General features: G+C 40.7%; 1 protein-coding gene across 1 annotated transcript; it reads left to right on the forward strand.

The window, feature by feature from the left end:
- The first annotated feature begins 1,618 nt into the window (after positions 1-1,618).
- Positions 1,619-26,731, forward strand: si:ch211-159i8.4 (matrix-remodeling-associated protein 5). Its single transcript, XM_061788472.1, has 17 exons — positions 1,619-1,854; positions 4,159-4,282; positions 4,991-5,127; positions 11,344-11,473; positions 12,423-12,661; positions 12,997-13,148; positions 14,539-17,499; positions 17,624-17,856; positions 18,461-18,716; positions 18,814-18,957; positions 19,107-19,625; positions 19,723-19,894; positions 22,734-22,994; positions 23,121-23,247; positions 23,397-23,477; positions 23,683-24,829; positions 24,909-26,731. Exons 1-17 carry the CDS (start codon positions 1,748-1,750, stop codon positions 25,460-25,462), a joined length of 7,344 nt encoding a protein of 2,447 aa, XP_061644456.1. The 5' UTR covers positions 1,619-1,747; the 3' UTR covers positions 25,463-26,731.
- Positions 26,732-27,089: the final 358 nt, after the last annotated feature.

The following is a 27,089-nucleotide window of genomic DNA, read 5'->3' on the forward strand; positions in this document are numbered from 1 at the left end:
CTTGTTTTCTACCTAAATTAAACTTAGTGATCGCATTTAATAAACACAACTGTATCATTTTTACAACAGTTGTTCACGGTACAGCTCGCCCCTAAAGTGAATCAAGAGCCTTCCTAAACAGCCTTCCTAATGAATTTATGAGAGCTTTAAATGTGCGTGGTGATGGCCTTGGTGGTCCCCCTCTGCCCACGCCCCCCACCCCACCCCCAAAGTGAAATACGTAGTTGGGTACAAAAGGCCTATTCAGATAGATTTGTTTGGAGCTTGACTCGGGCAATAAATGAACAGGTCAGCAGCTTAAGTGTTTCCAAATGGTACTAACAAGATCAAACACTATGATTTGTGCCGCATTTACAGTACTGGATGCCAGCAGCCAGCCCTGCTATGGAGGAAGCCATGCCTTTAGGTTTTTATGAGAGAAGCAATAAGCCAAAGCCAAGTATTCGCCTCTGATTATGCAGTAGCAGAGCTGAGTTATATATTAATGCAGAGTTGACTGGAACGCTAGTAACACATTTCAGTATAATGCAGTGTATTTACAGTACACACCACTCTAAACTACAACCACAATAGTAAACATTGCTGAATGAATACCTCAAAATTAACAGTCAAGTTTATTTATATGGCCCTTAATCACAAACGAGTCTCAAAGGGCTCCACAACCCACAGCCGACATATGATGCTATACGATGTTAGTATAAACAGCGAGGGAGTCCATGGATTGGAATGAAGTGCCGCAGGTAGAACACTTCTGGCAGGAGAGGACCGAGGGAGGAGAGAAGAGAAGCGATAGTAAAAAAGCCCAAAATCCAGATGTCATGGAATGAGGCAGGGCAAGAGACTAGTTGTATACTAGTTGTGGTTTAACCAAATGCTAGGGTGCAGAGATAAGTCTTAAGTCTTAAGACAGAAATGTGATAAAGATAGTGGATGTCATTTGAATTTGCAGGAGTACAGCACTTAATATTGTGGCATGTTTGCAATAGCCCTGCGATTGGCTGGCAACCAGTTCAGGGTGTACCCCGCCTCCTGCCCGATGACAGCTGGGATAGGCTCCAGCATGCCCGCGACCCTAGTGAGGAGAAGCGGCTCAGAAAATGGATGGATGGATGGATGTTTGCAATATTCTGTCTTTTAGTTTCTCATTTGGTTTCTCGACTGATCATATTAGCAAATAAGTGATTAAATTGTCCTTTAAATCCGATAATGTACATACATAATAATAAAATAGACCTGCAACAGCACATTACCTGACACTGTCCTCTCATTAATTAGTTTCGACTAGAAAATATGAATCACAAATATTAGCTCCACAAATTATAATTTATTTTGGAAGCAATGGAAAATGTTTTCTTAAGAAACAATGTCTGAGATTGCAATAGGAGACAAATAATCAAGTTAGCAGAGTCAGAAAGAACAAAAATGAAAAAAAGTACCCTAATGTTTAAAGCAGACTGATGTGGCGAGAGGAGGGGGAGTTTTAGGGGGGTGAAGGAAAGGAGTGTAGGTGTAGGAGGGGATGGAGAAGTAGCGCAGCATTCCTGTCTGAACACACCAAACGGGACTAGAAAGGAGGAAAGAAGCTAATCTGAAATCCAGATGCCTTGACGACCAACAGCGGGTCAAACTAATCCAAACACATAGTCATAGTGCTCCATCCCTTCTTGTGTTGTGTTTTGTTGTTTTTCTCAGATTTTTACAAATAAGCGCGCATCAACTGGACTAACACATCAATTGGATACTTTTTATGCCTGCTTTTTCTTGTAAAACTTTCAAGGCAGCAGTCAAAGATCTAGGACTTTGTTTGGGGGTCTTTATTTTACAGTTTGTTTTGTCTTATGGATGTCTATACAGGTGAGTGCATGAAAATGTATTGAACTTTTCCAGATCCTTTTCATTTTCACCTGATTTCATTCAGTGTCTAACTTCCTTGACAATACTATCATAGAAAACAAATGAACATTTTTTGGATGATTGTTCTGGTTCTTTCTAAGCATTGTTTCAATGAGATTTCCATTCAGAGCTGCCACTTGTTTTAAAAATGGCACACACAAAAAAACTGCATGTAGAAGCACAATTGTTTGAAGACTTTCCCTTGATTTTATCCAACTATATTGTTTTCAAAATATACAAATATAAATAGATGGATTTACCTGAATAGAATAAAGAGTGAAAAAATCGCATTGTAGTCTTCTTTCTTTTTTCTCCATCTTGAATGGAGAAACTGTGAGTTGGCTCATTGTCAATGTAATGTTTTTACCATGAAGATGTGCTCCTTAGCCCCTGAGGCACAAGGGGTTCTTTGGCCAACATTTCCTACTAACAGAGCCAGAGTTCATTAGGTCTAGTGAACCTGAATTTGTTGCCAAGCAGTAGTAACTCAAATACTATGATGCCAGTGTCAGGTCCATTTGAGGGACAAGCTGTGTTCAAACAGTAGACTGTAGACATTTTCGGTAGTTAAATAATTACTATGTTACTCTTGAATTTGCAATCACGATTTTGTGTGCCTATTTTATAATAATTCCTTTTTGTGTGGAAAATATCTGAATTCACATTTACATGAAGCATAAAATAGCTTTTTTTCCCTTAGAGGTTAATGCGATAAGATCATTTCAATATGAGCTGCGGTAAACTAGCATTGTCATGCTTGAAACCACAGCATGCTGGCCTCACTGTAATTCCCCAGGCAACATCCAAATTGTACCCTCAGCATATTTTATTGATAAATACTTGATCAGATGCCATCCACAGATGCATTTATGACATACTGTATGGAGACAAGGACCAGGATTTTGGAACGTGGGCTTCCCTACGCCTGACTCTCCTCCTGGGGTTCCTGGAGTTCACCCTCAGTTGCCTGAAAGTATAAAACTGTTCCACAAGTGTACATTTTCAGCTCAGTTTGTAAAGTAAGCTGCACCCTGCGTGGTCCTGTTAACAGCTACCAGGAAGTACCAGGCAGGAGTGGGTGCACTGCACAAGAATGTAAATGTGCCAGTGTCAATAACCATCAACAAGATGGGGGTCATTTATAGAGCATTTTTATACAATTTTATTTTCTTAACCATCACAGTTACAACTGATATCTCTAAAGATTTTATTCCATCTACAACATGGGCAAGAACAGAGCTCATTGAAGACTGGGTGAGAAAGTTCAATATAAATGAATCCGTGCCCATTGCTCAACTAGTCACGGTTAAGGCAACAATCTTGTCGAGATCGAGGTTGGTCTTTCTAATATAAATGAGAGAACGTTTTTAAAATCTTGATGATTTTTTTTTTTAAAACCTTACAAAGTGCCTGGTTGGATGTCTTAATAACATGATAAGCTTTTTTTCCCCCTAATCTTCTCACTTCTTGTTTTAAAAAAAAAATCCTTTACCCCTTCACTTCAGTGTTACCCTCCTCTTTTCTGATCAAATCCTGTCCTCTCCACACTCTAGCAACATGTACGGTGCTCTCTTTTTCCTGTCTTCTGTTACTTCCGTCCTCTCTCAATGTCTCCAGAGGGACTGGTAAAGTCATTAGTGAGAAAGACCACGTAGAAATGTAGCTTTGATCCAGGAAGACAATTTCAGACCACTTGATAGTAGAGACGAGTTGGATTTTTTATATAGATACACGCACACACACACACACACACACATATAGATAGATAGATAGATAGATAGATAGATAGATAGATAGATAGATAGATAGATAGATAGATAGATAGATAGATAGATAGATAGATAGATAGATAGATAGATAGATAGATAGATAGATAGATAGATAGATAGATAATACACACACCCAGTGGATACCGATTACAGTATGGGGCATTAGTACAAAGATGATATACTATAGTTGAGGGGTGGTTTAATTATTAAAATAAATGAAAATTCATCCATCCGTCAAACTGCGCCTGCTCGGTAGTTATTGCAAGTGAACCACTACTCTGTCACTGACCCAAATGAAAATCATTCCCCTAATTGCTTTGCAATAAAGCAACATAGTTTTGTTTTGTTTTTGTGAAAAAAAAAATGCATATCAATTACATCTGCCATATCATGACTGAAATAAATATTTGTATTGTGTACATGAATGTCCCAATTGTTAACTGCACCAATTAAAATGCATTTAAATTACATTTACTCCATTTCTCACTTCCTGCAGATGTATTGATGGCATGATCATCCTCAGTGATCCAGTTATGGCATTGTGGTGGTGCACTAACATCTTTTCCAGATCGGCTGCAGTGGGCTTTCCCCTTCTCCTCTCGTCACTACTATGGCTAATGGTAAATATATTAATTATATAAACTGGGTTATCCGTCAGGTTTCACTTGTTTCATGTTAAATTAGGATTATGGGTCAGTCACTGTTTCTGCATAATCATATATTACACATGCAACACCCTGTTGCATGCGTAGCATATGAGTAGAATAGAATAGAGCTTCACTGTCACAGGAAAAATTAAAGTGAATGAGTTGTTGAGGGCGGCACGGTGGACGACTGGTTAGAGCGTCAGCCTCACAGTTCTGAAGACCCGGGTTCAATCCCTGGCCCCGCCTGTGTGGAGTTTGCATGTTCTCCCCGTGCCTGCGTGGGTTTTCTCCGGGCACTCCGGTTTCCTCCCACATCCCAAAAACATGCATGAATTGGAGACTCTAAATTGCCCGTAGTCTTGACTGTGAGTGCGAATGGTTGTTTGTTTCCATGTGCCCCCCAATTGGCTGGCAACCAGTTCAGGGTGTACCCCGCCTCCTGCCCGATGATAGCTGGAATAGACTCCAGCACTCCCGCGACCCTTGTGAGGATAAGCGGCTCAGAAAATTGATGGATGGATGGAGTTGTTGAGTAGATGAGTACTGAATTTTCTGTCACTAATCTTTTCATAATTACATCGCCTTTTAAGTTGTCCAGCTCAATTCTCTCCTGCTCTATGACTTAAGTTTCCCTCTACATATCACTGGCCCTTCTGGGCTCTTATGTCTCCCCTATTGCAGATCTCCCCTGCACATGCTGAACCTTCCTGTCCACGGAGTTGTAGCTGTCCAAGTGTTAAAGATGTTCACTGTACGTTCAGACATCTCACAGCTGTACCAAAAAACTTTCCTAAGGTCACAGAGAGGCTCAATTTGGGGTAAGACCTGTTCCCATTTTAAAATTGTGCTTCAGGAAAATATAAATGGTGTTACTCAATTTGGGGCGAACCTCAACACGTGACAGGAAATATTCTGGAATCTGTAGTGCGTTATGTCAAAGAAAAGGATCAGCCCTTTAATGATGCAATTATTTAATGCAGACCTCTTTTCTGGTCTAAAATCTAAAATATTGCATAATCATGTCTCAACACGTATGACCATAAGACATTGCTACATTTGTCAATCCTCATTAAAGCTCTGGGAATTTGGGGCATTTTTTTTTTTACTTGTATTTTTTTTTACATCAAAGCAATAATCAGTAAGATAGCCAACACATAACATAACTCACTGTGCATTTAATATGACTTCTGCTTGAAAGCCAGGGGCTAAAGGTTTAGCCCCAGCATGTGGTTCAAAACTGAATCCGGGGTCAGGGGTGCTTCTAATCACTTCCATGTGCGTCTTTGCATAGTAACTGAAGCTTTCAGCACAGTGATCTCACACAGTAGATTCTGTAAATAACCCAGTCACTGTTTTGGTTATAATGGTGTTTTCTCATTATAAGATATTAAGAGTGTGTTTGTTTTCAATTTTAATTTGACAGGCTGCAGCAAAAGTTGGTCAACGCCATGTTTTTGTTAGTTTGCCCGTCCATGAGTTAGTAGGCTGCTCTCTGGTTTGTGGAGAAAAACATCTTTCATAACTTGAGGTTTACGAGCAGAAAGAGACAACAATTTCCCTCGCAGAGGTGTTGTTATACTACTTATGCTGTATATACTTATATATACTATACTTGAATCAGAACAGAGCTGTGAACATCACATGGGACCTTGAAGCAGTTCCAGACACAGCTACTTTCCCATGAAATAACCTGTCCCGAGGACCAGTCAATATAGGGATTGTGTAACGCCAGCCAAGGGTGTCCTAAAATTAAGTCATAATTTATGGTGTCAAAGTCCACAAACCTAGTTTGCTCAGAATGTGAGTTTTAAAATGATAAATTAGGGATTGAGTGTGGTGTGCTACTCTGGAAACTGCTATTGGAAATGTTCTAAGGTGAAGTCTCCGAACGAGGAGAGACTTCATAAGATTAACGTCTGAACCAGAGTCACGAATACGAAAAGGTTGATCTTGTGATCAGCAGAACAAAGTGTAACATTGATTAAGAGATGGCCAGGATTAGCCAAAATCAAATTCAGACTCACCACTTGTCGTCGCTTGCTAACAGAACTGGCCCTCCCTGACATTGCAGTTACTCGTTGTATAGGCCGGGTGTCTGCAGTAGCAGAAGCCTGACGTTCCTCGGGGGAGAGTTGAGTTTTGCCCAGTTACATTAGCTTCTTAAGCAGTGGAGACAGCAAGTAACAGCAGCTGGTCCGACATTGGCTGGTTGGTCAGCTGAGTGGGTCCTCCAAGCATGCGGTGGGGTATTGTTCTCCATCTGGCAACCTCTCTTCCTCTCCTGATCATTGAGTCTGACATTTTGTCAGTTCTCTCAGACTCAGGTGCAGAGCGCAAAGCTGCTCATCCTGCTGAACAAGCCGACGTTCCTGTGCCTGGAGGGCTTTATGCATTGGGTCAGAGTCAGCTGGGTAAATTTATGGCCAGTTCATTCTGTCATGAACAGTACAAGGGGTAGGACCCAAATGCAGGACTTAAGGTGAGAGAGTTCTGCAAACACAATGTTTAACAGGAAGGGTTCGGTACACAGGTCAGCAGTCAGCGATGGCATATTGTCAAAATTATAAGGCAAAAAGACAAGGTAACAAAAAACATACACACAAAAAAAACAGGGTCAAGTGTCACAAGAGTCATGATGGTGAGGTACAACAAACTGGTGACAAAACAATGAGACACAAGGTTAAATACATGAGCTAATCAGGAATGAAAAAGAAGAAATTAAAAGGAAGGAATGCAGACAAAATACTTGCAGTTGTCATAGTTACAGTTAAGTAGAACTTTTTTCAGCCTGGATTTGAACATTGTCTCACTTGTTCTGGTAGATCGTTCAGGATTTTAGCAGCATAAAACTGAAACACAAACTCACCATGTGTAGTCCTGACTCTGGGAACCAGCAGGAGACCACTTCTTGAGGTTCTCAGAAACCGAGAAGGTTCATGGCTCTAACATGTCAGAGATGAAGAGTCTTGTACACAAGCAAAAGTGTTTTGAAGTCTTTTCTCTGAGTGACAGAAATATCAGTGGGCTAATATGGTCGTATTTCCTGGTTCTCGTCAGAAACTGGGCAGCAGCATTCTGGATGTACTGCAGCTATCTTATAAGTCCTTTAGAGAGCCCAGTGAGCAGGCCATTACAGTAATTTAACCTGCTGGAGACAAACACATTGATGACTCTCGCTAAGTCAGGTTTAGACACTATTCCTTTGATTGTGGCAATGTTTTTTAGGTGGTGAAAAGCTGCTGGTGTTGTTGATTTAATGTGGCTATTAAAATTCAGGTCTGAATCCAATATTACCTCTAGGGTTCTCACTTATTACATTTTAGAGAGAGTCTCAGTGTGACATGTTTACCTACCTTCATTAATACGAATATCTGAGTGCCATCTGCATAATTGCAGTAGGACACTATAGCTCCATATTAGCTGGTCTAATGGAAGCATACACAGATTGAACAAAAGGGGTCCCAGGATTGACCCTTGGGAAATTTCACAAATCATGGCCATTTGGGCTGAGACACAGTAACCAATGTCAAAAAAAGTATGTTGTGTCCTCGAGATAGGACTTAACCAGTTTAGAGCAGTACCAAAGATTCCCACCCATTGTTCAAACCTCTGAAATAAGATCACATCCTCGACTGTTTCAGAGGTAGCGCTCAGGTCTACCAGAAGATAGACTGAGACTTTGCCTGCATCTATGCTCAGGTCGGTATCATTTGTCAGATTGGTCAGCGCTACCTGTGGTGGGGCCTAAAGTCAGATTCTAACGTATCAAAAGCCGGTAGTTGTTTAGTACTGTGGCATCTAGGCTGCTTTTAAAAAAAAAATAGACTTCATGACAGCAGTTTTTATAGCCTTTGGAAATGTTCCAGTCTCAAGTGACATATTGACGAGATAAGTGAGTTGTGTGAACAAACTGCTCAGCACAGTCTTTAGAAATCTAGTGGTTACTTCATCAAGAAAGCACAATGATGGACTCAGACTGCAATAGACTCAAACTGTACTTTCACTCTGGGAGTCATGTATTACAGTAAGGAAATAACACAGACACACTTACAGGAAACAAAAACAGATGCATGCAATATTTTCTAGCCCTCAGTTTTACATTTAAGCAATGCTGAAGTTGCTCCCTGGTTGAATTTGATCATTGTACATGGCTCTCACTGTAAGTGTTTCATTGCAATTGTGTTATTCATTTGTGATGCATGTGTTTACGTGGTTCAAAGGACAATCATACAGGAATCAAGCGAGCACATCAGCAGACCAGACATTTGGAGGGGGACCAGACCTTCAGGGAATTGACATAATGGACTTTCTAAACACCAGACCACCCACTTACCATAGTTCAAATGCACAAGTGTGGTATACATTCACACCAGGCATATCCTGTGGGTTTTATTTACATTTATGACCCGTTTTGTTTAGTTATATTATAGTTTGTTATGGAACTACACAAATAAATAAATGCAGCTCTCAATATTTGTCTTCTCAGTGAATAATGCTGAAGATCGTATGGAGAGCAACCTTGAAAATGATATCATATGACCACAAGAAGTTAATACTCAGTGTGTCAGCACTTAAATGTAATTTTGGCACGGTAACTACAGTATCCAAGTTGGAAAAGTAATTGCATTATATTACTGATATATATATATATACACCTATTGGGATTCTTTTCATCATTGTTATTCTTCTTTTCATTTCGGCTTGTCCCTTTTGGGGTCACCACAGCGCGTCATCCTTTTCTATGTAAGCCTATCTCCTGCATCCTCCTCTCGAACACCAACTGACCTCATGTCTTCCCTCACGACATCCATCAACCTTCTCTTTGGTCTTCCTCTAGCTCTCTTGCCTGGCAGCTCCATCCTCATCATCCTTCTACCAATATACTCACTATTTATCCTCTGGACGTGTCCAAACCATCGAAGTCTGCTCTCTCTAACTTTGCCTCCAAAACATCAAACCTTGGCTGTCCCTCTGATGAGCTCATTTCTAATTTTATCCAACCTGGTCACTCCGAGAGCAAACCTCAACATCTTCATTTCTGCCACCTCCAGCTCTGCTTCCTGTTGTCTCTTCAGTCCCACTGTCTCTAATCCGTACATCATGGCTGGCCTCACCACTGTTTTATAAACTTTGCCATTCATCCTAGCAGAGACTCTTCTGTCACATAACACACCTGACACCTTCCTCCACCTGTTCCAACCTGCTTGGACCCGTTTCTTCCCCTCCTGACCACACTCACCATTGCTCTGGACGGTTGACCCCAAGTATTTGAAGTCCTCCACCCTTGCTATCTCCCTGTAGCCTCACTCTTCCCCACCACCCTTCTCATGCATGCACATATATTCTGTCTTACTTCGGCTAATTGCATTCCTCTGCTTTCCAGTGCATTCCTCCATCTTTCTAACTGTTCCTCCACCTGCTCCCCGCTTTCACTGCAGGTCACAAAGTCATCTGCAAACACCATGGTCCACGGGGATTCCAGTCTAAGCTCATCTGTCAGCCTATCCATCACTACTGCAAACAGGAAGGGGCTGATCTCTGATGCAGTCCCACCTCCACCTTAAATTCATCTGTCACAACGACAGCACACCTCACCACTGTTCTGCTGCCCTCGTACATGTCCTGTATTATTCTAACATACTTCTCTGCCACTCCAGACGTCCGCATGCAGTACCACAGTTCCTCTCTGGGTACTCTGTCATAGGCTTTCTCTAGATTTACAAAGACACAGTGTAGCTCCTTCTGACCTTCTTTTCCATCAACATCCTCACGGCAAACAATGCATCTGTGGTACTCTTTCTAGCCATGAAACCATACTGTTGCTCGCAAAGACTCACTTCTGTCCTGAGTCTAGCTTCCACTACTCTTTCCCAGAACTTCATTGTGTGGCTCATCAACTTTATTCCTCTATAGTTCCCAGAGCTCTGCACATCACCCTTGTTCTTAAAAATGGGCACCAGCTCACTTTTCCTCCATTCCTCAGGCATCTTCTCAAGTCAAGTTTACAAGTTTCAGTTCTGTGAGTGTGAGTGTGGTGATCTTTCCCTGCCCTCTCTAAGCCTATAAGAACAAAACAAAAAACAAAACAAAAAATAAATGAACTATCCTTTTTTAAAATGATTTGACTCTAATACTGGCGACCAGTTCAGTGTGTAGTCCGCCTTTTGCCCGAAGTCAGCTGGGATAGGTTCCAGCGCCCCGCGACCCTAAGCAGGATAAGCGGTGTTGAAAATGGATGGATGAATCTAATACTCAAGCTAATATCATATAGAAAGGGCATGATTCACCATATGTGAAGCAAGCCAACAGCTGCAATATGTGAAGCAACTGCTGGTGTTTCCTTTGGTCTATCTGCTTGATATTTGTTACTTAGCACCAGTAACTGAGAAAACGACAACACTGCCAGGCTTCAGTTTTCGCAATAAGGAGAAAAATCCTCGAGAAATGGGCCTTTCCTAAAAAGAAATAATGAAATGAATTAGCTCTTTTATTGATCCCAGTGGACAATGGGCTCAGTTGGCTGAGGTTAACTGCACTTAGTACTGTATTACTTCTTAATAGACTCGAAACTCTGAATTCTGGTGGGCCTGAAGGTCAGTCAGCTTTTCTGTAAAATGCCAGCAGATATTTCTGTTTTGTTGTCTATATCAGATGAAGACTCCAATTTTTGTTTACACACAAAGTGTTTCAACTTGCACAATTTTTGTTGAATGCCTTTCAACAGCATAACAGGACACTTTATATTTGACTAAAGTTTAATAAAGAGTCTAAGGAGTGTAAGGTTGATCAGCCAATGAGCAACAGTACGCTAAAATTTTATTTGTTTTTCTCTGATGAGTTACCTTGTCAATGCTTGATTGCACTTATGGTATCAGTTTTGTATTCTCAGTAACTCATAGGGTCTGGGCACCTCGTTTGGTGTGTGGCACGATGAAATAATAATAAATAAGACTAAACTACAGTAAAACCACCAGCAGGCAATCCTATCCTGCCATTAGGTAAACATTTTTTTGTTTTTTCTCTCTTGCTTACAGATATAATAGCCTAACTGAGGTGGAGGCGTCAAAATTCAGGTCACTACGGCAACTGGAAATGCTCTTGATGCATGGTAACGACATAAGCACAATCCACCCAGGGGCATTTTACAGCTTGCGGTCACTACAGGTACTGTGTACTGTATGTGAGTGTTTAATACTATTACTCATGTTATGTTGAAGCATAAACTATTCTTAATAACAGATGAGCAAATGTGGTAAGACATTCAAATATTACCAATTAATCATAACGCTGAATTACAAATTAAGTCAATTATGAGGCTCACTGGTGAGTTTATTATTATTGTAGTGCTCTTAACACCTTTCTAGTGAAACTGGTCAAGGAAAAGAAACATGTGCTAGTGAGTCAATTCTTTAATACTGTACTTGCAAAACAAAGGTCTTGTAAGGTACGGTGGCGGTGCAGACAAAAACAAATCTGTGCTGTACAACCAATGACTAGAGGTTCTATTGTATGTAAAGGTCACAGACATGGACACAAATGAATCAAAGTGTGCTGTTTTTTTTTTAAAGTGAGCTCCTTTACTGCATCACACAGAACATCTACAACTATAACAGCAACATGTGATAACAAAATATGCACATTGTCTACTGAATGTTATATTAAATGCCCCCTTTTCTGAATTTAGAGGACCCCATAGCTGTCTCAGGTCGCTTGCTTTTATGAACTTCATCAGCCATTGTCAGTAATTAATCAAGGATATACTGTACTAATGAAGTCTCTGTGCATAAACATACTAAAAATTGCAACAAAAGAAAATATACATGGGTAAGGAGAATGGATGCTATTTATGAACTAATCTATTAACTAACGAACACAACATTGTCCATCAACACTGTTCAAATGAGTCCCACATCCACGTCACTGGTGTTTTTTAGTTTAGTTTACAGCTAGCTTTGCAGCGATTACCCTGCAGCTTTTTGACTGCAAATAATATTGAGTGTGGGTTGGTTCAACTTCAACATATGTTTTTATTACCAAAACTGCAATTTCATTAACTTTGCATGTTTTTATTACATAATGTGGACTTTTATTACATATTGTGGATTCTTTTCAGATATTGAAACTGAGTTATAACAAGCTAGCAAGAGTGAAGCCTGGTCTGTTCGAGCGCTTGGTTGGTCTGGTTCGTCTGCATCTGGACCACAACCTCATCAGCTTTATTGAGCCATACTCTTTTTCGGGTTTGTCGTCCCTCAAACTACTACAACTAGAGGGAAATCTTCTCAAAGAGATCCATCCTCATACCTTCATTACAGTGTCACTACTAGGGAACTTTTGGACCTCTGGACTCAAGTAAGTCATCAAAAATGTAGTTTTGCATGAGTTTTGATTTTTGTTTTTGTTTCTGAAGTTATGATATTAATTAAAATAAAATAATGAAGTGAGAATTTCTCTTTAGTGGTATAACTATAAAGTAATACCTGTAGCTCATGTCAGACTACGTATATCTCTAGCTTTCGCCAAATTTTTAAAACACAAACATTTCAAACAACAGGTAAACTTGTGCGGAAAACACTTTAACGGGCTTTTTTTGCACTACTATTCCAAGTTTTTGGTTGAGCCACTTTCATTTTACATGGACTGTAAAGATCCTGCCTGTTGATTTCACTTTTTATTGGTTTTGTCAGACACTTGTATCTTTCAGACAATATGTTGGAACAGCTCCCTGCCACTGTACTGAACACATCTCCCAGACTGGAAATTCTCTCTCTTCATGGTAACCCTTGGACCTGTGATTGTCAACTTCACTGGCTGATACAGTGGAGCTCTACAAATGAAGGTATCATATAAAAAGATATTTATTACCTTCATCGTACTTAAAAACATCATGAATAAAAGAATGACTCCCCTGTAGTCCACCACAAAGCATGCATATTTCACAGGAATGTGAAGTTGTTTCGATGAGCTTGTTTACAAACGTGCTGTCTTGTTTAAACACTCTTTAGACATGGTGTAGTCTAATGATATTGATCCATATACATTTTAATTTTCACTGGTTTATTTATTCATTTACGTTTTTGCTTTTTTGTTAATTGAGCATGAAAACACTATAGACGTCTGAAAAGGGAACATATAGAATTTAGAATGATACTTTACCCAAAGTAAATTCACAATCAAAGTGTTGTACAGAAATTGTATGTCACAAAGATCAAGAGATACAAAGATGTCACTGATGGTACGCATACAAATCTGAGACATTGTTGATAGCATGTTGGGACTGGGCGGCACGGTGATCGACTGGTTAGAGCGTCTGCCTCACAGTTCTGAGGACTGGGGTTCAATCCCCCGGCCTCGCCTGTGTGGAGTTTGCATGTTCTCCCCGTGCCGGGCACTCCAGTTTCCTCCCACATCCCAACAACATGCATGGTAGGTTGATTTAAGACTCTAAATTGCCCGTAGGTGCGAATGTGAGTGCAAATGGTTGTTTGTTTATATGTGCCCTGCGTCCAGTTCAGGGCGGACCCAGCCTCCTGCCCGAAGATAGCTGGGATAGGCTCCAGCACTCCCGCGACCCTTGTGAGGATAAGCGGCTCAGAAAATGGATAGATGGATGTTGGGACTGATCATTTAAAAGTATACCGAAATTAGCTCTTTTATTTAATTAGCTCTCTCAACGTCTGCAAACAGTAACAGCTAAGGCCTGGTACATACATAAGGATTTTTCAAATCTGAAAATATTGTATTTATCTGTGACAGACGAAACACACAAAGATAAAAAATCTGCCAGTTAACAGTTGGTCGTATTGGATGTGGGGTGCGCCGATAATATCAACACAGAAAGAACACCGTAGACATAAAGAGTATGTTCCGCTGCCAATTTTGAAATCTCACGTGATCACATGTGAACTCACAAAAGTGAAGAAGAAACACTTCTGGATATTCCAAGATGTTTCCGAATGTTCCCAGAGTTTACCGGAACCGGGAGCCTTGTAAAATGGTGTTGTCCTCAAAAAAGGACTTGTTTGGAAAATAGTTATTGCCATCTGGGGAACCCACTTTTATACAACTGTTGGAAGTTTTGTCTTGCTATCATTTTTGTCATGATGTGTTTCATCATGTTAGGCTTTCAATGACCACTGCTGTGTCCTTCATTCATATGATTCTTCTTTCCTTTCCACAATACTAGAGACTTAAAAATGTTTCTTCATCTCTTCTCTTTTTGCTTCCAGGAGTAATAAAGTGCAAAAAGGAACGTGAGACAAGCACAACAGAGATTTGTCCTCAGTGTTTCTCTCCTCAACCCTTAAATGGGACCCAACTATTGGGCTTAAGTGAATATCAGCTTACCTGTGAAAGACCAGCTCTTCGCTCTTCCCTCAAACTGTGGGACAACCCTGTGTGGGCTGAATCTGACACAGAGCCCGACCTCCCATACACCCGGGACTTTGAAAAGCCCTTAGGCCACCTAAGCTTTGTTCTCTCAGATGCCCATGGAAATAATGCACATGTGGACTGTGATATGCGACACCCAGGAGACAGTTCTCATATAAACTGGACAGTGAATCCACGGTCAGCTCAAGGGCTGTCTGTCAACATATCACTGGAAACCATCCTTGAGTGCGAGATTAATAGGGAAAAACTACAAAATCTTTGGCAACTGGTTGCATATTACTATGAAAGTCCTGCTATCTTGGAAAGAGGTCAACAAAGAGTTAACACCAGCAGAACAACTTATCAATATGCCCAAGTTGCTAATGAAAATTCCCCTTATTTCACAGACTTAAAGGGTTATTTGGTGGCAGACCCAGCATGGCTGCTTCAACACAGAGTCACTTTAAAGCTTAATAGACAACAAACAACAACCAAGAAACTGGTGATGGATTTTACAACCATAATCACCAAAATCATCAACATCCACAGAGGGCAGCCCGATGATAATGACCTTACTTCCTCTTGGGCAATGATTCACCGTGGGAGTGCAGGGCGGGTCAATACCGCTCTTGAGGGGTCAAAAGTTCACTTACAGTGTAGCGTTGTCACTTCACAGCAGGAGGTGAAAGTGGAGTGGATGCTTCCAGATTTGTCCTTTGTGGAGGGTTTGACTGAAAAAGTCAAAATTGATGATGACAAAGGGGATCTTGTCATCATGAATGCATCACAATCTGACTCTGGTCTATATCACTGTATGATCAGAACAAAGGCAGGTGTGGATTTGATGTCTTTGAGGCTTACAGTTAAAGAACGATCACCAAGCACTACCACTTTCAATGGCCAAAAAATTATAGTTGAAAAGGGAGGTTCAATTTCACTCCCATGTGAGGTGACATCTGCGCAACCCAGTCAAACCATATGGTACATACCCAGAAACAAAGTACTACTTCCCACACAAAAGACAAGAAAGGCAGCAGTAATGGAAAATGGTACTTTGGTGGTGAGGAAGTTGTTGGAAGAAGATTCAGGAGAATATAGTTGTTTAGCCTCAAATCTCTATGGAGTTGACATGCTGTCACACACGGTGGAAGTGGCAGGGGAAAAGGTCTCTTATAACTCTGAAGTAAAGACAGAAACAGAGCAGCAAATCTTAAACACTGACATAGAAGAGGGTTCAGCAGAAGATTACCAAGAAACTATTCGCCCGTTTGCGACACAGATTCCTACAGTTGGAAACCAGCAAAGGAATCCTGATTTTTTCTCAAGCAAAATCCCAAAGAAAGATTATAAAAGAAAGCCCACCATTATTGTGAAAACATTGGATCCAAATTACTGGGCAGAGGTTTTGACTAAAGCCAATGCTAAATTGCCAATTGCCTCAGAGTTTCCGTTACCATATTCTACCACTCTGATTGCCCCAGCCAGTGTGTCCAACCCAGCAAGTACTATTTCCTCCTACACAACTGCCAACAATTTCCCCAATACAACTATTTCTGATTATAGGATAGAGCCAACAGCAAAAGAAATACCACCCAAAACTTCACAGACTCCAGTTGTCAGAAGTACAGAATCATCCCTTGAACATTTTACAGGAATTACAGCCAAAAACGATGGCGTAACTTCTATTGTCAGAACCCAAGCTGAAAAGACAAAGAAACGCCAATTTGGTTTAGGCAACAGGAAATTTGTTCCTGGTCACGCAAACAGGAGAAGGCTACCCTTTAGACGTAGAAAACCCCCTATAAGAAGAATTCATCCTGACCTCAAATCATTTCTTAATTCATCAAATATGCTCAAATCCACTGTTCCCCCACCAACAGCCACACTTATTACTACAACCACCACCAACTCTAGTTGCACAACACCGGGAAAAACTAATGTCACTGCCTACTATCAGACAAAGAACGTTGGAGGTAGTAATAAGGATACTGGAAACATGGATGAAAGAAAAGAATTTAACTCTGAAACTCATCAGACAGTTCAGGATCTTGACAGTAGTCGTACAGATTTTCAATCAGCTGGAAACAAAGATGCAGAATTAGAGATTTCTCCACATACATTTATTTTACCTCATGCAAAAACAATTATTCTTCCAAAGGTAGAAGTTAGTTCTCTTCCCACTGAAATGACTCTTGTGGAAACAGATCAAGAGAGTGCTAACAAAAAAATATCAACAGGGAAGAAAAAAGAAAAAGATGTGATGGAGACAAGGTTAATAACAATAATTAGAGGACAAGAAACCCAAACAATGAACACAGAGCTTGAGATCGTGAGGGAATCATTTAAAAATGAGTTGGTCACACAAAGTTACATTATGTGGCATAACATACTTTCAACATCCCAAACACCAAAACCAAACACTCAACCTTCACGGGATCTAAACTCACCAACCCAAGCCAAAGTCTCACCTTCTAAAGTAACCTTCAAAACGTCACATTTAAGCGAAGAATATACAAAAAAGGATAACGTTAACAAGGAAAATAAAGAGGTGAATAAAGGAAGAGCAAAGCCCAAAAACCCTGATGCTCCTGCCGTTTCCATTCATCCCTTGCTCAGCCAAGGACGAGAGCAACCAAACTCTGCTCAAGTGCCACAAATACACCAAGACAGAAACCCAGAGAAGCTGGGAGATGTGGATTTCCGTAGGCCACCACTGGCTCCCCACATTCCCCCAATCTCCCACCGGCCTTCAAACCGCCATCATTACCCTATCTATCCTCCTTGGCATGCTCAACAGTCATTTCTTCCTCCCAAGCAAGGTAGATAAATATGCTTGTGATTTGTAATACAGTAAATATATTTATGTAAGTCATACAACTTAATTGAGTCATACATATTGTGTTGGATTGGTGGTATATGTTTTGGCCATCTGGTCTCTTCCAGGTGCTGTGACACACATTGTGCCCACACATGAAACCAGGATTTTTCCCCATGAAAGGGCTCAAAGCCCAGTTGCCACCAACAGAGCAGAGATCACAGCTAAAAGAGTGAAATCTACAACCAGCGCTATCGAAACAACAGCAATCCATTCTTCACATCAAAATAATCCTTTTGATGTCAGGACTCAAGTCAGAAATCAGCTATTATTATCAAAGCTGAGGAACAGATACAGACAGGTATATCTGTGGTAGTTTGTGGTTCTAAAAAAAATTATTCTTTAAATGTGTTAGTGCCATGCATACTCTAATTAGCAATAGCATACATAATTGCATCACCTGTCTCGTCACCATCCTCCATGAACCAGGAACAGTAGGGCACAGTAGGACAATCAAACACAAAAACACTATATCACAAACTTTTTTTTTCACTTTCAAGTTATTTGTTAGATGTCACTGATGGTGTAGTGGTACATTCGCCTGACTTTGGTCCGGGCAGCATGTGACTGACTCCCGACCAGTTCGGGGTCTAGTCCCCCTTTCGCCCGAAGTCAGCTGGAATAGGCTCTAGCACCCCGCGACCCTGAACAGGTTAAGTGGTATTGAGAATGGATGGATGGATGGATTATTGGTTAGGCCTTGCTGGATGTTCTAACTAATAAGTGTCTTTCTAGTTATACCTGTATATGATTATTTCAGCATTGCTGCAACAACAAATATAATGGTGGACTTTTGCACCGTCGTAGTGTTTTTTTTTTTCTGTAGTAGAATCGCTAGTGGTGATCGTGATGAAGCATAAATGCAGAAATGGGTTTGTACTAATTGTCCATATGTATTTTTTCAGGCGTATATTGATCGTCTATCCCAGCTAGGGAAGATAGTGACACCCAAACCTCGCATAAGCTACAACAATCCTCAAAACCCCATTCAACCTAATCCTATACCTTTTACCAGACCTTCGCTCATCACACCACAAATACCGACAATCCCCTCGACCCTGCGACCTACACACCTTGCTAAACCAACAGCAACCTCCTTCTCTGGTTTTAACACGACCCCTCACGCTCATCATCCTACCACCACAGTATTACAACATGGGGGTCAGTGGCCTGTTCGAAGTATGCATCTAAAATTTATTTAAAAAAGAAATATATTGACGAATGTATCAAGAATTTTAATTTGAAGTGATCCTGTTAGGATCTGGCCCTGGTGGGGCCAAACCTCGTATCACTACAGTGAACAAAGCCAGTGTGTCAGTCTTGGCAGAGGGCGATGTTGTTCTACATTGTGAAGCAACAGGCCAACCTGAACCAAGCATCTCATGGACAAAAGTATCCACAGGTAAAATGCTGAAATGATAAAGAAATTAGTTTTGTAACATGATGAAAAGCCATTTGCTATTTTGAAATTCGCTAAACTTTATATGGACATGATCATTGGGACTCTTCTACATGTGGTTGACTCATTAATTTTCTTACTTCCTTCCTCAGGTGCCACCATTCCAGCTAACACCAAGCATGGTTCCCGCTTTGAAGTCTTCATAAATGGAACTTTTGTAATTAAAGCAGTCCAGCTACAGGATAGAGGCCAGTATCTCTGCACTGCCCAGAATAAGTTTGGATCAGATCGCATGGTTATTACCTTAGCAGTCCAGACTGAAGCCCCCAAGATCCAACCTCCCAGGTCCACAGAAATAGCAAACTATTTAGGGAAAAGTGTGACTCTTGACTGTCTGGCTTCTGGAAAACCTTCAGCTCAAATATCCTGGATTCTACCGGATGGAACATTTGTTCGAGAAATTGGGACCATTCATACTCCAATCTCTCAAATGTCACTACATGAGAATGGGACTCTGCAAATGCATTCAACCAATTTTTCGAGTAAAGGAGACTATAAATGCATTGCAAGTAATGCAGCAGGTGCTGATACAGTCACTTATCACCTTCATGTTGCAGCTTTGCCTCCAAGCATAAGTGAAGCCGCAAGTGACACTGTGATCATTCCGATAGGTATTGCACACATAAATGTCCATAAAGTCATACCCATCATAGCCCAATAAGTAAAAATACTATCAATGGAATTTATCAACTGATTACATCTACCCAGGGAGGAATGTCTATGTCCATTGCTCCATGAAGGGGGAACCTTGGCCCACTTTGAAGTGGACACTGCCAACAGGGATCCATGTTAAGCCATCACAATTTCTGGGACATAGGCTCTTTGTCTTTCCCAATGGGACACTGTATTTCAAGAATGTCTCACCATCTGATGCAGGGAGGTATGGCATGTTTTTCTCTTTGGACGTAATTCTGTCTATTTCACTGGATAAAGTTTGCACTTGTTATAATATTGGTTGAGTGCAAGCACAGTATTCTGAGCAAGTTAGAACCATATTCTGTACAGTTTGTTTGAAAGTTTGTGATACTGATTTTTTTTCAGTTAAAGAATCTATAGTGTCCAGATGGCCTATATTTCACTAAACATTATCTTTATGTATTTTTTGTCAAGAAAATGAAACTGGCAGTAATTTCCAATAATATCAATCCATTTTGGAGGAATTGGTAAATAACTATTTTCCCGAGGAACGACCCTTTTTCATCGCCAAAATCGATAATCCGACGGAACTGGAAACTGAATTCACTGCCTAGCCAGGGTGGAAAAGGGAATGTACTATACTAAAAAGTGGCATTATTTATTCATATTTTATATATTGTCGATGTTGGGTGGGACCTTTCCCACCTCCAAAATGACAACCTTTCAGGGAGAAAAAAATGGATCTAGCTTGAGTTTCCAAACACCGCTTTGTTCAAGATGGTATTATACCTTAGATTGCTATCATATACCATTGCACACTCACATGAACACAACAGCACCCCGAAATTATATAAAATCTCTAATTCTATATGCTAAAAAAATCGCTAATTTATTACGATGTAATTGTAAAATTGTACGAACACAGCACCAGCCAGCCATGGCCATCAAAGTCCGGCAAAGTCATAGGCCGCCACCACCGTACAAAAAGTCTTTAAAAGCAAACGCCTGTGTCACGTCATCAACCCAAACTCTTCTTCAAAGGTCTTTGAGCATTGATTCTCAACTGGTAGATCAAGAACCACAAGTGGGTTGCGGATTCATTATGTTTGGGTCGAAGACAGGTAACAAAAAAATTAAAAGGAGTCCTTGCTACTGATATACGTCTTACTGTTTTTCAACTGATTGTTTTCTAGTCGGCGGCACGGTGGCCGACTGGTTAGAGCGTCAGCCTCACAGTTCTGAGGACCGGGGTTCAATCCCCGGCCCCGCCTGTGTGGAGTTTGCATGTTCTCCCCATGCCTGTGTGGGTTTTCTCCGGGCACTCCAGTTTCCTCCCACATCCCAAAAACATGCATGAATTGGAGACTCTAAAATTGCCCGTAGGTGTGACTGTGAGTGCGAATGGTTGTTTGTTTGTATGTGCCCTGCGATTAGCTGGCAACCAGTTCAGGGTGTACCCCGCCTCCTGCCCGATGACAGCTGGGATAGGCTCCAGCACGCCTGTGACCCGAGTGAGGAGAAGCGACTCAGAAAATGGATGGATGGATGTTTTCTAGTCATGGGTTTCCATAGTATACTATTTTAATACTATTTTCACTGCAATTCGGAATATATTGCTCTGTTAATGTAGGTTAGTGATAGACTATGATGCGTTCGAGCTTTTGTAAAAATTTATTGGAACTGAACTGTATCGTTAGGTGAGGGCACCATGTACAGTGCAATATGTCACTTGCTTTCTTTTATTTGGAAAATAATATTTTAATGGGCATGCATCAGAAAGGTAATGGTACATATATTCGTAGATGGACCCTAATAGGTAAGGGACTTTCCTAAAAAGAAGAGATCAATGAAACAAGATAAAACAGGAAATTCTGTGGCCGTATTTTGTGTAATTGTGACATTTAATTTTACTTTATTTATTTATGCACTTCCAGTTGTCATGTTAATGTTCTTAACAGAGTGCTCTGAAAGGCACTTTGAACATGCAAGATAATGTAGTTATGTTATACGTACATGTTTTAAAAGGCTATTTTCGAACAATACATTTCTTTATTTTTCTTAACTTAAATAAAAATGAGGATCGTGACTGAGTGACAATAGAAAAATGTGGGTCCAGGGGTGACAACAGTTCAGAAACACTGACTTAGAGCCATGAGCTATGCAATAAATAAAACTGACTGGACTAAACCCCGTGCATTAGGGGGAAATAAATCTGCAGCACTTACCTTATGGGGCTTCCTTCCTTCTGCAATGAAGCATTCCAGCGATCGATTTTGACAAAACAAACCTGCCCAAACATGTCTAACCTCACTATTTTCACTCATTATTGTCTTTAAAAAAATAAAAAAAAATAAAAAAAACATCCAGACTTTCAATATAGAGGACAATTACACCACTGAAAATATACTAGTTTAACCTGGCATCAGAAAACAAGCCTAAAATTACTACTGAGTATATTTCTTTTTGGGGGGGTGGTTCTGAAGACGGCGGCACGGTGGACGACTGGTTAGAGCATCAGCCTCACAGTTCTGAGGACCCGGGTTCAATCCCCGGCCCCGCCTGTGTGGAGTTTGCATGTTCTCCCCGTGCCTGCGTGGGTTTTCTCCGGGCACTCCGGTTTCCTCCCACATCCCAAAAACATGTGTTAATTGGAGACTCTAAATTGCCCGTAGGCATGACTGTGAGTGCGAATGGTTGTTGGTTTATATGTGCCCTGCGATTGGCTGGCAACCAGTTCAGGGTGTACCCCGCCTCCTGCCCGATGACAGCTGGGATAGGCTCCAGCACGCCCGCGACCCTAGTGAGGAGAAGCGGCTCAGAAAATGGATGGATGGATGGATGGTTCTGAAGACATTGTTTTTAAGTCCAGAACTATGGAATAAGAGCCACTGTTCACAGCATTAGAGAGGTCCTTTAAATACTGGTCAAATGAAGACAATTACAAAAACAGCATGGATTTTGTTGTCCGTTTTTGGTACATTATGGAACTTTATAGAACAAATACTTGTTATTGTGTACACTTTAAAGATAGTCTTGGTATGCTTTTAAAATGGAAATTGAGATTTTCATTGATCTCTGCACAGGTATGAGTGTTTAGCCACAAACACGGTGGGCATTGCAAAAAGAACCGTGCGTCTTGAAGTGCGGGCAGATTCCTCCTCACATATCCGCCATCCTCCTTTTCCTTTCCGTCCTACTCATCATCATGCAGTGCCATCCCGTCAACACTCAGTCTCAGCTATGTATGGTTCTACTGTCTATTTACACTGTCCAGAGTCAAGTGGATCCCCAAGGGGGACCATCTGGCAGCTACCCTCTAAAACCATCATGGAGCATCACTACAGGTAACAGAAATGCTCAATGGGAAACTTGATGAATCAATACAAGAGTGTCGAAATGCTAACAATTTTAGATGCTATTAATTAGACTTAAGTATCTTCAGATAATTTCTCCCTTCCATCTGCCTCCAGTCCAGAGAGACCAATTAAAGCTTTCCGGAATGGGACTCTGAGGATACTTCAGCTAACAGAGCTGGATGGTGGAAATTATCTATGTTTCTTTCAGCGACCCAATGGAGAGGACATGCAGGTGTTTCAGGTATGATTAGGGCCGATAGAGAGCAGATAAATTTATGTATTTTGCCTGCATTCTTCCTAAACAATCACACATGAAGTAGCAGCAGTAGACAATGTGAAGGAAAATGTAGGTCTCCTCACTCATTAATTCTTCACATATTTCTGTATTAGGTAGATGTCTTGATGACCCCGCCCAGAATTGAACATGTGAGAACAACACAACCAAGAGTCCACTTTGGAGAAAATGTCCAGGTATCCACAGGGAACAGGTTTAATGACACGCAGTATCCTGGTTGAGTAGGATAGTGAAAAAATAGTGAAAATAACAAATATATCATAAAACTAACAATGCAGATACAGGTATGTCTATTTTTACATTGTTTAATGTGTAAAGTGAAATATCAATAAATATTTTTTTACTGCAGTTACAACAATTTATGTTTTGTATCTTTCTTAGGTGGACTGTGTTGCAACAGGCCTCCCAGATCCAGAAGTCTCCTGGAGTCTACCAGATGGAACACTTATCAACAGTGCCATTCAGTCTGATGACAGTGGCTATCGCAATCGCCGCTACATTATTTTTGGGAATGGAACATTACTTCTTCAGCAGATGGCCAAAAAGGATGAGGGTGACTACACTTGTTATGCCAAGAACAAACTGGGTAAAGATGAGAGAAAAGTTAGTCTCAAGGTTGGCCCAAACGCCCCAAAAATTAGTTTTAAATTTCAATCCCTGGTCACAGTGAAATATGGGGAATTAGCTCAACTGAGCTGTCAAGCAACTGGTGAACCTACACCACAAATCTTTTGGATCTCACCGCAAAATGATGTAATTCCACTGTCATCAGACAAATATGAGATAATGGAAAATGGCATGTTAGTGGTGAAAAAAGTAACACTTGCTGATGAGGGTAAATATGCCTGTGTGGCGCGAAACTCTGTTGGTGATGACATTAAAAACATGATTCTTGAGGTTGAATCGAGGGAACCTTTTATCAATGGCCACAAAGGGAAGAATGCCAAAAGGATTGTAGGCATTTCTTATCAAACTGTGCTATTAGATTGCAAGGTTGAAGGAAAACCGGAACCAAGGGTTTGGTGGTTCACTCCTTATGGCCAATCACTCCAACTCTCCTACCTCAGTGGTCGCTTCCAAGTACATCAAAATGGGAGTTTGGAAGTGAGAGGAGTCAGAAAAACAGATGAAGGGCGATACATGTGTCTGGCTAAAAACCATCTAGGTGAAGCATCCCTATTAGTTGAATTAGATGTGGTACCAATAGCAGAAAAGCCAAGTTTTGCTGTTCCTAATATTGAACTCCTACCAATAAAAAATAATGGTGGGGAATTGCATCTGCACTGCCCTGCCCGTGGAAAACCAAACCCAGAGTTTGTGTGGGTGCTACCTAATGGGACAATGCTGATGCCTGGTGTTAGACTACAACGCTTTACCCACCATCAGAGTAATGGAACTCTGTGGATTTCTCAGCTAGCTGCAAGCGATAAAGGGGTTTACAGGTGTCTAGCAAAGAATGTGGCAGGTCAAGCCGAGAAGCGTTATGCACTGGAAGCAGGAAGGAAGCCGGTGATCAGAGGATCAACAGGTACAGTATACTTTTCATTTTTTATTCATTATCTTTGGGCCAAATCTTCTTGCACTACTGTTGAATTATCATTTTGTAGGTGGAATAAAGATCACCTATGGTCAAACTCTCAACTTACATTGTACTCTGGATGGATGGCCGCAGGCATCGATTGCATGGACCCTACCCAATGGCTTCACTTTGGATAAACCTCAGTCCATTGGTCGAGTTACATTTCTTGCTAATGGGACCCTCCAGATGAGACAGATTGCTACTTTTGACAAAGGGATATACATCTGCAAAGCCTCTAACGCTTTTGGCTCATCAACATTGTCGTACCCTATCACAGTAATGGTTCATCCACCGCACATCACCAGTATGCTCCCCTCCATCACCAGAGTGAACCGGGGATCACCTGTTAAGTTAAATTGTCTTGCTACAGGTGTACCCAAGCCGGAAATCTCCTGGACTTTACCTGGCCGTACTACGCTGGTTCCACATAACCGCTACATAGTTCAAGGAGGGATCCACATGACAGAGGAAGGTAGCCTCGTCATACAGAACCCAGTGCTCATGAACTCTGGTATTTACAAATGCAATGCTAAAAATGCTCTCGGAACAGATTTTAAATCTACATACCTACAAGTGATCTGAGGAATTTCATTACCACGCCCCATTCCAAATGCTGGGACATTGAGGTTAAGAAACTTTCCCAGTAGTCAAAGCTGGATAAGGATTTGTCCATAAGGATGTAAATAACAATCTACTATAATACAATGAGGATGCCCTACAGAGAAGCCATTGTAACTGGAGGCAGCCTCATACTTTGTTTTTTTTTTCTCAAGCCATAATGGCTTTGTACACAAAACTAAAATGTATTTTGACTCACCAGGGCAACGTCTTAGTTCTGGCTACATGATCTAGCTTTTCATTAGTTTTCATTTCAGTAAAATTATAGTTTCAAGTGAGGACTGCATTATATGAATGGACATGTCTTGTAATAACAGGAACGCATTTGTTGTAACAGATTTAGGGAACTTTTTTTTTGTAGATGACAAAATATCAAAAACAGATATACAACCCCAATTCCAATGAAGTTGGGACATTGTGTTAAACTGTATATTTTTTCTTAATAATGAAATCACCATTTAACTCCATTTTATGTTTACTTGGGCTGTCTTTGTCTGATATGTATATTTGTTTGATGATTTTAAACAAAGTTGGGAAACTATGCAAAAAAAAGTAATAATTTTAAAAGGGGGGCAATACCTTTTCACAGCACTGTATCTTTGTGATTAGTGTGTTAATGCAAAAATGAGGAAATGAAATGTTCCTGTATGCGTTGTGATGCCGTCAGTTACACTCTCACCTGCCACAAAATGAAGTCCACTGGTCTTTTACAGCCAATGCAAGAATTGCATCAAAGTTCTGTCTTAGATAATACTACTTTTGACTGACACCGTCATTTTTTTATCTTAATTATTGTAGTTATTTGCAGTGGTAAGGAACCACTCTATATACCACTGATACAAAGTTTATTTTTTTTCAATATAGCTCCATCTGCTGAATATGGTTGCCCCAATGCAAGTGGACTGAACCACCTCCACCGACACCTTTAGCACTACAGTGGAACCCGAGTGCCTGGCACAATTTGATACAGAATATGCGACAAATCAAACTGACATGTTTTAGAATTGTTCAGCCTCTGCAGCTGTCTGTGCTCTACCAGTTATCTTTCTCAAGGAAGAATTTGTGATATCCCTCTTGTATAGGCTCACATTAGATTGTGCAGCTCGATCTATTGCTATGCTTAAAAGCCCACACCTCATTTTGCTGTCTCTTATTCCAGTGTGTTGCCTTCAATAACTGGAACCAATTATAACAGAAGCTAAAACACAATAAAGGGAGATACTTTATAAACCCAATTCCAATCAAGTTTGGACGTTGTGTTAAACATAAATAAAAACAGAATATAATGATTTGCAAATCATGTTCAATCTATATTTAATTGAATACACTACAAAGACAAGATATTTAATGTTCAAACTGATAAACTTGATTGTTTTTAGCAAATAATCATTAACTTGGAATTGTATGGCTGCAACACGTTCCAAAAAAGCTGGGACAGGTGGCAAAAAAGACTGAGAAACTTGAGGAATGCTCATCAAACACCTGTTTGGAACATCCCACAGGTGAACAGGCTAATTGGGAACAGGTGGGTGCCATGATTGGGTATAAAAGGAGCTTCCCTGAATTGCTCAGTCATTCACAAGCAAAGATG

The sequence above is a fragment of the Phyllopteryx taeniolatus genome, chromosome 10 (genome assembly GCF_024500385.1).
Source record: "Phyllopteryx taeniolatus isolate TA_2022b chromosome 10, UOR_Ptae_1.2, whole genome shotgun sequence".
Lineage (NCBI taxonomy): Eukaryota > Metazoa > Chordata > Actinopteri > Syngnathiformes > Syngnathidae > Phyllopteryx > Phyllopteryx taeniolatus.